Source organism: Lynx rufus, unplaced genomic scaffold (assembly GCF_022079265.1).
Source record: "Lynx rufus isolate CCGP_SWC_20201006 ecotype Redwood Valley unplaced genomic scaffold, mLynRuf1.p SCAF_1, whole genome shotgun sequence".
Classification (NCBI taxonomy): Eukaryota; Metazoa; Chordata; class Mammalia; order Carnivora; family Felidae; genus Lynx; species Lynx rufus.
Window position 1 is genome coordinate 82210523 of NW_025814823.1, and position 15059 is coordinate 82225581.

The window sequence follows — 15059 nt, forward strand, 5'->3', positions numbered from 1 at the left end:
GCATTTACAAGGCGCAGAAAACCGTACTTTACGGTGTTAGCCTACTCGGCGCAGTCTTGGTTCTGTACAACTATGCTCATTCGGGAAGCGACGAGCCGCGTGGGACTGGCTGCCCTGCGGTGGCAGAGTGACAGGTGCCTGTTTGTGCGCGCATCACTCTTCTACACACGCCAAGCGCTCGCACTCCTTCCCTGATGAAAACCACGCCTGGGCTCAGTGCTGCCTTGCTCTCTCCCCAGGTGGGCGCGGGCAGGACGGCAGCCCGGTCATCACCTTCCCAGACTACCCGGCCTTCAGCGAAGTCCCCGACAAGGAGTTCCAGAATGTCATGACCTACCTCACCAGCATCCCCAGGTGTGTGTCGCTGTCAGATGAGGAGGTCCTGCCAAGGGGGCCCAGGGTCCCGCCCAGGTCACACAGCCCACACGGAGCGGTCGGGGCCAGGGTCCCACTGGACCCTTTCCCCGCTCCCAGCGTCCCGCATCTGTTACACTGGCAGGGCTACACCGAGCAGGAGGGACACACAACAGGGAGGCCGCAGGGCAGAGGTGGTCATGAGACCCTCCGGGGCCCGGCCCATTAGTCCCCCTCGTGCTCCTTGCGGCGGGACAAGTGACCCCAGAGGCAACTCCCCTGGCTGTTGGTTCTGTTACCGCGAGCAGAGCTGGGTCCCACCTTCCGGAAAGGCAAGGAGACCTCGTTTGTACCTCAGTGGCCGCGCCGGGCATCCTCCACATCCAGGAGCCGAGAGGCAGACGCCCCACCGCTGGGGGGTCAGCTCTGGGGTGTCCACGGCAGCCCAGAGGTGGTGAGGACGTGGCCCTCACACCCTGACAAGGAGCCAGCACCACGTGGCGTTAGGTGGAGACAGCCTCGCGGGTGACCTGGTTCCTCAGGCAACATCAAGGGCGATGGGGGGGCTCGCCGTAGTGTGGGGGCCCAGGCTGCCACATCCCTGGGGGACATCGTGCTCATTCATTAGCGTTGCTAAGGACGGGTTTCTGAATTTGTGTGGTTTATTGCTCCGCGAATTGTCTAATCCAGAGAACAGACCAAGACAGCAAGTTCAGTTGGCTGGTTCCTCTTGCGTGAAAACTGCCAACGGCGATGACCAATCAGCGCTGGAGGGGATGAGAGGGAGGTCGTAGGTTCTTCTAGAACCCGGCAGAGGGGAAGGGAGCACTCTTCAGGGACGTGGGCGCTGGGTGATCATCTGGCAGGAGAAAGATGGGGTCACATCCTGGGTCGCACAGCATCTGCCGTCCTGTCCTTCCAGGCACCAGGTTCTGGGTGGCCGAGTCAGGTGTGGGGATGGCCAGGCCCTGGGAGCCCAGCAGCCTTCCTTACGGCCACTTGGCCAGCTGTGCACCCTTGAGGGGCTTCCTGGTGGCAGCTGCAACACGGCAAAGCATCTCTGTGTGTCTTCCCTCGGTCTCAGGATGAAAGACAGGATGGCCATAGTCAGCCCCATGCTGCCGTCAAGGTCATGGGGCACGAGTAAGGTCACCACACAAGGTGGTGGGAAGATGCTCCCTGTGGTGAGGCATTGAGGGGTGGCCCTTCAGGAGGGACGCCAGGACGCTGGGACTCAAGGACATGGGGACCCAGGACAGGACAGGTGTGGAAATGCTCAAGGCTCCAGGGGAGGGGTGCATGGGGACCGGCCAGCAGGATGGGGCAGCGACTGGAGTGTGAAGTGACTGAACCTGCCAGTGGTTTCAGGGAAGAACAAGTTCAAGGGATTTAAAAAGAAAAGGGGGGACGCCCCATGCAGTCTCTGGTCTCCCAGGTGGGGGCTGTCCTGAGTCCGGGATGAGCCTTGCTGCTGCAGTGACCGCTTAGCGCAGGGCCAGGACCCCAGGGGACTCTGTTTGTTTCAAAAGTCAACAATCAGTTTATGTCTGGAAATGTCAACACCCAACAGCCCAGGCCTGGTGCGGAGGTGAGCCATGTCCCCAGGCCACAAGCAGGCATGATGCTGGGGTGGGGGCAGCCCTCTCAGACCTTCCAGGCTTGCACGTCTTTTCCCCTGGAGGTCTCTACCCTCACTGAGCCTCAGACCTAATGGCCTCAGGGCCTTTGCACTTGCTGCCCCTTGGTGGACCACCTTTTCATATTCCAGGCCACCTCCTCAGGGAGGCCCTCCATCACCCACACCTAAAGAAAGAAGCGAAAGCCAGCTCTTCCCCCACTCAGGGCCACTTGCCCACCAGGCTTCCTGGAGCTTTCCGAAAAGTCGTAATTACAGCCTCGTTTTGGTCTGTGTCTGTGAGAGCAGGCAGGTCCGGGACAGCAGGCACGTGCTGCACAAATACACTTCATTTGCAGACAAACCCACCCTGCTTCGCAGACTCCCTCCTATGATCTCTGCAGCCCCATCTCTCCCCTTCGATGAGGACTGCCATCTTTCCATCCTTTGTCATCCCCAGCAGAATGAACTCCTTTCACAGGCCTGGGGCGTGGCTCATGTGGTTCACATGCGAGGGCCGAGGGAAGGGAGTGCTGTGGCTCTGTGGCTCCGAGGTGGTGTGGAGCTGGCCAGGAGGCCGGTTTGCACATCTCCGTTTCCGGAGATGAGGGTGCACAGTGGGCAAAGGCCAGCATGTGCTTTATTCACGGTTCTCCTCTTTCCGGATGAGGACCACGGAAAGCTCCGGGGCTGGAGTGGCGGATCTGGACCTACCACACCCCGCGTGCCCCTTCACCCACAAATAAACCCCCACGTAATGAAGCCCAGCGCGCCCTGGTCTCAAAGGACAGCTGAGAGACCCACGGACATGAGGGGCCCAGAGAAGAGCGGTCAGGTGTTCAGTGCATGGGACAGGATGCGTGGAAGTCAGAGTGTGAGGCGGACACCCGCGCCTGGGCCTGGAGTCCGGCTGCCTCCACGTGCTGTCAGTCCTGACCCCAGGGTGTCATCGGGGGTGCCAACTCTGAAGAGCAGCTGCGCCCCTGCAGAGAATGCAGCTCTAAAGGGAGGGAAAGTGTGGCCCTCCTTCGGACCACAGAGCAGCTGCTCAGTGCTCATTAAAAATGTAAGGCAGAAACATGCCCGTGGGGAACGCCAGGGCCCTGTGCCCACATCTTCAGGATGAGGGCCAGCTTGGCACCGGGGGAAGCCCGTGATGGCTGAGAGGCGGCCCTACTGTGTGAGCCCCGGGGGGGGGGGCAATTGCTGCATTCTCCCGTGGGCCCTCCCCTGCGTGCCGGGGGAAGGGGCACCACCCGCAGATCTCTGTTCTCACCCTTGGGGTCGGAGATGGGTGGCCCCTTCCAGAAACGAGGGAACAGCCCCCACACAGGTGACAGGATGGGATTACAGCCTGGTGTATGCCTTTCCATGTCTGTGCCTGCGGAACGGTCAGATCCCCCATGAGGCCTGCTTCTCGGAGATGTGAACTCAATCTCTAAACCAAGCTTTAACTCCGTCTTCTAGAGCAACATGTTCGGTGCTGACTTGACTTCCCCTGTCTTATGTGAGTGCAAATGGAGGGAGCCATGGCTTAAGCTGAGAGGTGGATCGTTACTGGCCCTGTAGAAGGCCAGTAGAAGGCCCTGTAGAAGGCCCTGTAGAAGGCATTGCGACAGGCAGGCTTTGTCCGTGTGTGTCAGATGTATGTGGTCTTTTGAAGAAAACAGTCACGTGGAAGGACGCTGTGGATCGTGGGAGTGGTCGGCCAGCGCCCAGAGGTGTGGTGGTGGCTCCATGGGCCACCCTGTGAGCTCTCGCCTAGGTTGAGGCCCTGCCCCCAGGGTGGCCCTGTGACCTCTGCACAAGAGAGAGGAAGCCAGGCAGAGGCGCCATGGGCAGGGCACCCCGTCGCTGTCTGTGAGAAATGTCTATGTTCCGGACACACTCAGACCCAACAGTGAACGAAAGGAGTGAAGTCGTGTCGCTTGCGTTCTCAGTAATGAAGTAGGTTGTGCACAGGGGTGTGGATTGTGGAAAGGGAAGAAGGGGGGGAGCGGCCCAGTTGTGGGCTGGGGCCCCCTCAAGAGGGGTCTGGTTGGTTCTCGGTGAAATGGGGCAGCAGGCCTGGGGGAGGGGCTGCAGTCCCCGCTGGAGACAGCAGTGCCGTGGGCCCCAGGTTCTCAGGGAGCAGTCACCTGAGAAGGGAAGGTTTGTGCGTCATGGGCATTGTCAGGTGTGGAGTCGGGGCGAGGAGGGGAGCCCCCCAGGTGTTCCAGCTGGAGTGGCCGCCTGCATCCTGTGGGCCATGTGGGGCCTGCAGCTGCTTAGGGACTGGGCCCAGGTGTCCTGGCTGCAACAGTGCACGGTGTGGTGTCCCGGCTTGTGTCCAGGCTGTGACAGTGCATGGTGTGGTGTCCCGGCTTGTGTCCTGGCTGTGACAGTGCATGGTGTGGCCACCTGACTGCTGGGAAGGATAGCTAGAGGACAGGTTGCTCAGAGGGAGTCTCCTGGCCGCGGGCGGTTGAGACTGTGGTAAGGACAGCTCCCGTGGAGGGTTCAGCGCAAAGAAATGACCATTGGAGCAAATTTAACAAAAACACGAGTGGACTCTGAGAAGAGGCAGCCACCTCCTCAGGGTGGCGCTACCCCGCGGAGCAAAGGGATGGGCCAGTGAGCTGGGGGGAGGGACGCAGTCCAGGCCCTCCCGAGACAAGAGAATAACCACACGGTTGTGCTGGAGAAACTACATCACAAAGGCGAAGAGGAGTGGTAATGATTTGATTTCTTTTACGTGTAACCCTGTCTTTGTGCACTGGCTCAAGTCCGTTACCACACACACCATGATCTGGGTTACAGGCCTGTCCAGGGGGCAGATGCCCCAGGCTCCGGCGCTGACCTCTGGGCCCCTCTCCTTCCCATGGTTCCTGACCTGGGACCCCCTTCCCCCTGCATGCTTCCAGACCCTGACCTCCTCCTCCTCCTGTTATTCTAGACCCTGACCCCCTCCCCCTGTGGTTCCAGACCTTGACTCCCCTCCCCCTGTGGTTCCAGACCCTGACCCCCTTCTCCCTATGGTTCTAGACCCTGACCCCCTCCCCCTGTGGTTCCAGACCTTGACTCCCCTCCCCCTGTGGTTCCAGACCCTGACCCCCTTCCCCCTGTGGTTCCAGACCCTGACCCCCTTCTCCCTATGGTTCTAGACCTTGACTCCCCTCCCCCTGTGGTTCCAGACCCTGACCCCCTCCCCCCTGTGGTTCCAGACCCTGACCCCCTTCTTCCTATGGTTCTAGACTCTGACCCCCTTCCCCCTGTGATTCCAGACCCTGACCCCCTCCCCCTGTGGTTCCAGACCTTGACTCCCCTCCCCCTGTGGTTCCAGACCCTGACCCCCTTCTCCCTATGGTTCTAGACCTTGACTCCCCTCCCCCTGTGGTTCCAGACCCTGACCCCCTCCCCCCTGTGGTTCCAGACCCTGACCCCCTTCTTCCTATGGTTCTAGACTCTGACCCCCTTCCCCCTGTGATTCCAGACCCTGACCCCCTCCCCCTGTGGTTCCAGACCTTGACTCCCCTCCCCCTGTGGTTCCAGACCCTGACCCCCTTCTCCCTATGGTTCTAGACCTTGACTCCCCTCCCCCTGTGGTTCCAGACCCTGACCCCCTTCTTCCTATGGTTCTAGACTCTGACCCCCTTCCCCCTGTGGTTCCAGACCCTGACCCCCTTCTCCCTATGGTTCTAGACCTTGACTCCCCTCCCCCTGTGGTTCCAGACCCTGACCCCCTTCTTCCTATGGTTCTAGACTCTGACCCCCTTCCCCCTGTGGTTCCAGACCCTGACCCCCTTCTCCCTATGGTTCTAGACCTTGACTCCCCTCCCCCTGTGGTTCCAGACCCTGACCCCCTTCTCCCTATGGTTCTAGACCCTGACCCCCTCCCCCTGTGGTTCCAGACCCTGGACCCCCCCGCCAAGCATGCCCCCGTCTACCTTCCCTCCCCCGCTGGTGGAGCTGGTTTTGCCCAACCACACCATGGCAGAAGTGGTTTCCACACCTAGTGTGATCCTACCCCTCTCCACAAATGGAGTGCACTTCACACAGACACATTCACATGTGTGTGTGCACTCACACATGCACACGTACACACGTGCACACTTGCACAGGGTCTCATAAGCAGAGTTGCCAACATCAAGATAGATTTCTGGCTTTTCTGTGAAAAAACCCGTTTAGCAGCCGTGAACTTTCATTTCCAGGTGGCAACCGTGCAGGAGCGCCTGTGCTGGGCCCTGGGGGCTCTATCCACCCCCCACCCCGCCTCAACCCCGGGGTTCAGAGGACCCCCTCCCTCCACAGCTGCCATCTCTCGTCAGCGCAGTTAAGTCATAATTCAGGAGCCCTTAGAGTTCATTTATGCGGACTTTCCCTGGACCCAGTTCCACTCACCGAGCTGCTGGGAGACAGAGCCTGTCCCCAGCTGGCTTCCACGAGGGGCACACGCAGCCTCTCCCACATGCACTCACACACACATAAGTGCACATGCACACATGCACGCACACGGCCCACAGACCTGAGGAGGTCTGGAACCACCTTACTTCCTGCTGCCATGTGATTTCCAAGTGGATTTCCTGTGACGTCTGCGTGGGAAGCGTGTGTGTGTGTGAAGATGTGCGGGACAATTCAAGATGCGCACGCGGAAGTGACAGCTTCCGCCTCCCGCCTGCCTCCTTCCCCACAGAGTTAGTTTGGGTGACATTGGGTCACTCTCCAGCCGCGCACCCCTGCCCCACACTGGGACATGGCACCGCACTCTTTCCCGCTGCGCACCCCGCTCCACGCTGGGAGCACAGACTCACCAGTCCACCAGCTCCCATCCAGCAGCCTGTCACCCACATCCTTCCGGGCGGCCCCTCTGAGCCTGCGCTGTCACAGTTGCATCACACCCTGTTGTGTAGATGGGTCAAGCCTACCGAGCCGAGCACAATGTCGTCGGCTCTCCATCCCCCTCGGGTTCCCCTATGATGAGTAGCCTTGCTCCTGGTGTAGCTGGGTTGGGTGTTCTGAGGGGGACCGCCTTGAGGGTGATGGATTTGTCACACTGCTCAGCCGCCGCCTTGTGGAGAGGTCCTCCCCCCAGGCCATGTGATTAGCAAGTAAAGGGCGTTTGCTGTCCATGACTTTGCTCAGCCATCGTCCTACATGGTCTGAAGCTCTGGAGCCCAGTGACCACTGTCCGCCATGCTGGCCTCCTCCGCACGGGCCCTGTTTCTTCGTGTTCCTGGCCACGCACTCCTGGCGGGAGCCAGAGGCTACCCGTCCCCTGGAGCCCTCTTCTTTGTTGTAATGACCTTTCTCTGTCACTGCCATCCGGTGTGATAGCTGCTAGCCACGTGTGGCCATTTAAACTGAAAAATTAAAAGGAAGTAAATGGGAAAGTTCAGTAGTTGGTTGGGCTCCCGCGCATATTTCAGTTCACGTGTGGCCATGTGGGCACTCAGGTGTGGACCGGTCCGCCTGTTGGAGCACACGGGCCATGGTGGTGGGGTCAGGACAGCAGCGGCTCTGTCCTTATTCACAGAGAAAAGGCCAAGAGATTATTATCCTGACACCATGCCCAAGAGGAGAGACCACAGCTCTGCCCTTACTTGGAAATAATGACATTTTGCTATGAGGGAAGCACACTGAGGTGTGGGTCTGGGGTTGGGAGGCCATTCCTTCACGGCTGTCACGGAGCCCAGGCTGCACCCTGCCAGCGTGTCTGCCCCTCACGGGGGGAGGTGGTGTAGGGGACACACAGTGCCCAGGAGCCTGTGAACTAGCATTTCAGCCCCCAGCTGGAGAGGAGATGCCTGAGGCTGACACGGGGAGGCTCTGGGCTGGGAGCAGAGAGTCAGGACACAAGAGTCAGGCCAAGTCCTGGACCCCAGTGATCGAGGTCTGCAGCATGAGCCCAAGGCAGGTCATGAGCTTCCGGAAGGTTCTCTGCATGGGTCCCAAGGTGGTGGCTTTACGCCCCTGGGGAGCAGTTCACTCCCTGGTTGCAAAGAACTGGCTGACAGTGTGCATCTTTTTTTTTTAAATGTGTTTAAAGGATTTATGTGGTTTATTGGGGGTTTAATAGCATTTGAGAAAAATTTGGTAAAATATTCATAACGTATAATGAACCATCTTTACCATCCCTAAGTGCACAGGCAAGTCAGTAGGACTAAATACGTACCTATTGTGCAACACGTCTCCAGAACCTTCTCATTCCCCGATGTCCAACACCAGGGGTCTGACACTCTAGGAGCCCCCTAGGAGCAGGATCACACAGTACGTATCCTGCGCCTGGCTCGTCTTCCCCAGCACGAGGTCCCCCAGGTTCACTGTGGTGCAGCCTGCGTCACAGTCTCCTCCCTTTCCGGGCAGATAACAGACAGCGCCCCTCTGTCTGGATGGACCACGCTGCATTGATCTGTTCGTCGGTGGGTGTAGAGAGCTGTTTCTGAACGAAGCTAGAAGTCAGGCTTCCTCGTGCGTGCCCCCTGTAGGCTCGTGGAAACCAGGCGGGTCGAGGCCTTGGTTATCCCTGCGTGTTCTTGGTCCTATAGCCACAAGCACAGATTCCAGGCACACTCACAGTGATTCCCCAAGATGTCACGACTTCGGTTTTCTGTGTTTGTTTTTGTCAAAAAAAAAAAAAAATTGCAAAGGGGAAAAGCTTGAATATAAGGAACACAAAAATGCAAGATTTCAGGCTCTTCAGAGAAATTCCTGTGTGTTTCTTTTTGTTTTTTTTTAATGGGCTGTTCCTTTGGTTGTGAAGGAGAGGCGATGTCACTGCTTCGTAGCAAAGGGCCCCTGGGCAATGCCTGCACTCCTGCAGCTCATGTCGTGCGCCCCTGCGCCTCAGCAGCCCTGACAGGATCCGGAGCGACTCTAAGAACAGATGGGTTACCGTGTGCGGGAGTTTTTAAGAAGCATTTGGAGGTTTTATTCAGTGGTTTGCTTTGTGGAATGACAAACTGACCAGTGCTAGAGAAACACATCACAGAAATGGTATTTGGACAGATGTTCGAATCGCGAGAAGAGAGAAGAAAGAGCGAGGAAAGAAAGGTTCGGATGGAGAGCTCAGGGGACAACCTGGGCAGCTGGGTCACAGGGGCAGGGAAGGCTTCCCATGACATTTCAACCTGTGTCCCTCACAAAGGAAGACAGGGCCTTATTCACATCTGCTAACTTGCGTAGACCAGTGTCAGATGCGGGGTGACAAGGCAACAGGGCAGTGCTGCAGGGTCCAGGGGGCCTGGGGAGGGGGTGGCTCCTGCTGGCCACTGGGTACCTGCTGCCCCACCCCCAGCCAGCCACCGGTCAGCCCCCTGGGCCAGCCCAGCCCTCAGGGACCCGGGGCCCCTGCCGCACAGGGACAGGCTCCGCCTGACAGGCCATCCCACCACAGACCAGGGAGGGCTGGGAAGGGTGCCAGCCTGTGGCTGCCTCCTACACGGGGCCCATCCACCCCAGCCCTGGCACTCCGCCCTGACACTGGCGAGGCATAGCCATGGGCCCTTTGCTCCGAGAAGGGGCCTCCTCACCGCCCTCCAGCTGCGGGCCGTGAGCCCCAGGCCACGCGGGAGCTGTAGGTGCACAGAAACGCCCTGTCCACCTGTTTTGGCTCCTAAATGCTGTACCTTCTGTCCTTCCGTGGACATTACACCACGTGAGGCTCCCTGGCCTGCTGTGACCTGCGATGGTTTGCACTCCAGAAAACCTCGCTCCCAGACATGGACCTGACTTAGCGGTTGGGACCCACAGGCCCCGGGGTCCTGCCCTACGGAACAGCTGGTGCACCCCCAGCAGACACACGGGTACAGGGCCGGGGCAATGCTCAGGGGGCTCAGGGGCTCTCCGCCCCAAGGTGGGGAGGCCACACCTGTACCAGGCATGGGGAGCTGCATGCCCGGTGCCCACCCCTAGGCACCCAAGCCTGGAGCCCCAGATGAAACAGCCCCCCCCCATATTGGAGGCATCATTTAGTACATACACATCCGTTTTTCTGGCGTAGAGGGGGGCACATAAGTGAGGCCACCACGTGAGAACAGCAGGGGCTGCTGACTCAGAGCTTGCTGTAGCAGGGCATCCACCAGGCCACTGCCACGTGAGTGTGGCAGAGACTCAGGTGGGTGGGGCAGGGAGAGCTCAGGGTAGAAAGGAAGTGGCTGGGGGCAGGGACGCTGGGGAAGGTGCTGGCCCAGGACAGCTGGAGGGGCGGGCCTGGGGGAGGTGCTGGCCCAGGACAGCTGGGGGGGGGGGGGTGCTGGGGGAGGTGCTGGCCCAGGACAGCTTGGGGGGTGGGGCCTGGGGGAGGTGCTGGCCCAGGACAGCTGGGGGGGGGCCTGGGGGAGGTGCTGGCCCAGGACAGCTGGGGGGTTGCTGGGGGAGGTGCTGGCCCAGGACAGCTGGGGGGGGGGGCCTGGGGGAGGTGCTGGCCCAGGACAGCTGGAGGGGGCCTGGGGGAGATGCTGGCCCAGGACAGCTGGGGGGGGGGGCTGGGGGAGGTGCTGGCCCAGGATAGCTCGGGGGGGGGGGGCTGGGGGAGGGCCTGGGGGAGGGACTGGCCCAGGACAGCTGGTGGGGGGGCCTGGGGGAGGTGATGGCCCAGGACAGCTGGGGGGGGGCCTGGGGGAGGTGCTGGCCCCGGACAGCTGGGGGGCAGGGCCTGGGGGAGGTGCTGACCCAGGACAGCTGGGGCGGGGGCTTGGGGGAGGTATTGGCCCAGGACAGCTGGGTGGGGGGGCGCACTGGGGAAGGTGCTGGCCCAGGACACCCAGGCAGCTAACCAGAAGCAGGTTCAGGGATGGGTTAGGGAAGCACACGGGGCTTTCTCTGGTTGGTCCCAGGTTAGAAGCAGGACAACAGTTGGGGAAGCTGTCCCGCCCTCAGGGGCAGATTGCCCGGGGGTGGGGGTGAGGCATTGGCGTCGTGGACTGTTGCTGGAGACAGGGCCCATCTTGCTCACCTTCCCGCAGGAACGGCCTCTTGAAGACGGCGCATCCGGCTGGGCTGCAGCTGACACTGTGGGCTGGTTTCCCAGGCTGCTTGCTGCGGGTCACGAGTCAGAATTAGACACCTGGCCAGTGACCATCTGTATATGCAATCTTTCAGTGGCAATAGTGACAAAGTTTAACTTCTTTAATTCTTTAAAAAAAATGTGTTTATTTAGAGAGAGAGAGAGAGAGAGAGAGAGAGAGAGAGAGGCTCATGTGTGAGCAGGGGAGGGGCAGAGAGAGAGGAAGAGAGAATCCCAAGCAGGCTCAGTGCCGTCAGCAAGGAGTCTGACTTGGGGCTCAGTCCCACGAACTGTGTGATTGTGACTTGAGCTGAAATCAAGAGTTGGGTGTTTAACCGACCGAGCCACCCAGGCGCCCCTCTTTAAAGGGGTTCATAATCACAACTGAGACAGTTTCGCTGCTGGTAGAGAGGACTGAAAGCTGGTAGGGCTGGTGGAGGGCGGTGGATGGTGCTTGAGAGTGGGCATGGGATCGGGGCAGTGACCCCGGGGAAGGCAAGGCACTGGCACATGTCAGCAGGGGAAATAGACACTCCGGTCCTCACTCAGCCCAGGACCACCGTCCCAGCCCTTCCAAACAGTGGGGTCACTAATTCCTGATTTAAAAGAAAGGCAGAGAGGTGAGCCCACAGCTTCTCTGTAGCTGATGGTTTAATACCGTCTCTTTCCCCGGAGAGCCCTCAGAGAGAGGAGTCTCGTCGGGTCACCCCCTGTCAGGCAACGCTCCTACTGGGGACAGAGGTGGGGGGTACTGTCCCAGAGGGGACACAGTGCCCAAAAGGACCAGGTCAGCCCCTCTCGGGGGATGCTCCTGCTGGGGGCAGCATGGGGGGGGGTCTCTCCCAGAAGGGGCAGAGTGCCCAGCAGGGCGGGGCATGGCCTCCCATGAACCCTCCGCTCCCTCCTGTGGTTGAAAAGCGGGACTGAGCTCCAGGGAAGACAGATAGGCGTTGGCCCGGAGCAGGGGCTTCCTCAAGACCCTCTCCCATCACCTGGGTTTGGAGAGAGAAGCCCCCCGCTTGGTTCCCATGCTCTGAGCCCCTCAGGCCTCCCAGTCCCTGTGCCGGCTGGGACCCCGTGACCGTGGCCGTGGCCATGGCTGCAGATGAGAGGGGGTGACGGGTCCCTGGAACCTGCGCGTGGCAGCCCCTGAACTTGGGAGTCCTGCCTGGGTCGCAGGCAGCATTCACCTCTGGCCACAAGAGGGCGCCAGTGGGCAGAGCGCGTTCTGATAAAGGCGCCCCATGCGCCCCAAACACACGTGTGGTCAGCGCGGGTCACAGGCTGCCCTGGGGACCTGCCCTCCCTGAGCTGTGTCCCAAGAGCCCTGCTGCCCTGTGGAAGCCACCCAGAAGAAGGGGATGGGGCTGGAGGGGGGGACCGGGGGCAGGAAGAGGGGTACCCAGTGGGGTAGGGAGGGTTGTGGGAGGTGGGGGGGATCAGGTAGGGGGTGGGTCCAGGGTCCTGGTGGGGGTCTGGAAAGGGGGGGACAGGGGGCAAGTTAGGGGGGAAGGAGCAGAGGAGATGGGGACGGGAGGGGTGGGAGGGGTGCCCCTCCAGCTGTCTCAGACATGAAGCGGCCCTATCCTACTAGTGCCCCGGGACCTCTTCCCAACGCCCTCTCCCACACATGGCACCAGTGCGCACCCCCTCCCGCCTGCATCACTCTCATCGCCCCCTCCCAGCTGCATCTAGGGGCTTCCTCCCGCTGACGTCACCTGTGAGCCTGGGGTCAGCTGATGCCCGGCTCCCCCTCCCTCCCTCATCCTCCCTTCCCTGCTGACCCCGACCAAGCCCGGGTCAGACCCTCCTCAGGGCTCTCCCAGGACAGAGACCCAGGCCCGAGGCGGCCTCCGCGGTCACAGAAAGTGCGCAGGGTGCGTCTGCAGGACCAGCCCACAGGTGTGGCCCTGGACCAGGGGCAGCTTTTGGGAGCTCATGAGAAAGGGGGCCTCACTGACGCCTCTGGAGCCCGAATCCACGTTTGAACCAGCTCGGGGGTCTCCTGTGCACAGGGCACTTTGAGAAATGGCAGGTTGTGTCCTAGGGAGGCGCCTGCCCCGCCCCTCCATTGTCCCCCACCTGTAATCCTGGTTTCTCTGTGTGTCTGCACCTGCCCCTGCTCTGTGACCAACTGCTGTAAACAGGCGAGTCCCTGCAGGGGCCGGGAACAAGATGGGGCTTGGCCGGGATCGGGACAATGACAGCGACCTCACCCTTGCCTCTAGACTGTTCTCGGGCTGCTCCCACTCCCGCCAGTGATGGAGAGCTTGCACCCGCATGGCAAAGCTGCCTGCAGGGGCCACCCAGGTGTTGGAGAGGGCACCAGTGAGTGGCTGAATCCCAGAAACAAGAGTTTACACGAGCTCTGTGACTGCGCCAAAAGTGAGATCATCTGCCTCACTCAGCTGCCAGGCAGCTGGCCAGGGCGGCCCCTGCGAGCCAGCTGTTCCGGGGTTGGAGACCAGTGCCTGCGCATCTGCCGGGCCGTGGGTGCCCTGTAATGGGGACACTTCTGTGTGGCTGCCAGCCTCAGACTATGCACTCTGCTTCTCCCACCGCCACCACCTTCAGTGCCACCAGCCCAAGGGTGGCTTCTCAGCGATCCAAGCATGACCCGCCCTGTCCCCCGGGCCTGTGAGGTCAGAGACCTGTGGGTGGGAGCCAGAAGCAGGGCTCCACTCAGTCCTTTCCTGGGTGGGCACAGCCAGACCCTCCTTCTCAAAGCGGGGGCGGAGCTACAGGACCCTGCTGGCCTCGGCCGCTAGGGCAGCCCCCAGGCAGCAGTTGTGTGGGCACGGTGGAGGCCAGAAAGGTCTCCACATCCTGAGGGTGCTTCTGCTCCCTAAGTCTGTGCACCCGTGGGCCAGTGTTCACTCATGTGGTAGTGGACAAAGACAGGTGTGCAAGAGGGGGGTCCTGGGCCCCCGGCCAGGTCCTGGCCTGTGGGTAGCCTCACTGTCTGCTTCTGGGGTCCAGTTTCCCTCAGCACGCCCCCCAACACCTGGGTGTGGTGCAGGGGCCCCATGTAGGAGGCAGCCTGGGAACGAGACGGGTGGGAGCGTCTGCTTCCTCCCACGGGGCAGACTTGGCCTGGGAGGCAGCCTGCAGGTGCCTGGGAGCACCCAGAGCCAGACCACGGGGCTCACCCAGTCCGCGTTGTGCTGTGTGAGGCTGGGCAAGCGACCCAGTCTCTCTGTGCCTGCTTTCCTCCTCTCTGGGCTGGAGAGATCGTCGTCCCTACCTCATGGGGCTGCCGTGAGGAGTAAAGGACAGGGATCTGCCCTTGGAAACCCCAAAGCACAAGAAATTCCCCTCCCAGAAAGCGGGTCCCAGCCTGGCCGGGGAGAAGGGGGCCAGTGGCTGAGCACATGGTGGCTGCAGCACGAGGAGCGCAGAGCAGTGTTCCAGTCGATGTACGGTTCCTTCTATGTTTCATGTCCAATCGTAATTTAATGTTTTTAACCTGAGCTGTTTTTTGTTGTAGTCTTATCAATGCCTGCTTGTGATGCTGGTCTCCCATCACAACCGTGACAGTGTGGAAGGGACACTGGGGAGGCATTGGGGCCACCCTGCCTTGCGTGGCCAGCACACTGGCCCTGCCTGTGCCTGTGTATTTGCATAATCGCGAACACACCGCTGAGGGCATTGGGGTCGCCGTGTGGCCAGCACAGTGGGCTCTGCATCAGGAATGGGGTATGTTTGGGCCACAGGAGAAAATGCTCCGGGTTCAGAAGCTCAAACCAGTGGCATCTGAGGGCTGATGTGGAATGGTGCAGGGAACCTACCCATCGTGGTTGACAGGATGACCCCACCGGGATCAAAGCCCCGTTTCAGGGAGAAAGGGAGACCCTGAGTTGGGCCCTGGTGCTCTCGGGAACAAGGCAGTGTGACGTCCATGTTTTCCAGGCACTGGGTGGGTTTACAGAAACACCCCCATTGAACCCTCCCAGCAGGGGACGCTGTTTTGGTGCCCATGTTGGGAGGGAGGGAAGGGAGATGATTCGTGGGGCCTTGAGGGGGCCTGGAGCCCTCTCCTGCCTCCAGCCCCTGCGCAGCGCCCTGCCCCTCCTGGCAAATAGCATGGATCTGCCAGTGGCTGGTGGC

General features: G+C 60.7%; 1 protein-coding gene across 8 annotated transcripts in view; it reads left to right on the top strand.

The window, feature by feature from the left end:
* Positions 1-15059, top strand: part of MCF2L (MCF.2 cell line derived transforming sequence like) — a 128538-nt gene that overhangs the window by 75161 nt on the left and 38318 nt on the right. For all 8 annotated transcript variants that reach the window (XR_006962542.1, XR_006962543.1, XM_047081840.1 and 5 more), the window contains exon 3: positions 240-354. Coding sequence is in view for 6 of the 8 variants with exons in the window: in XM_047081840.1 (XP_046937796.1) it covers positions 240-354 (115 nt within the window). In the remaining 2 variants the exon portion in view is untranslated. The remainder of the gene's footprint in view (positions 1-239; positions 355-15059) is intronic.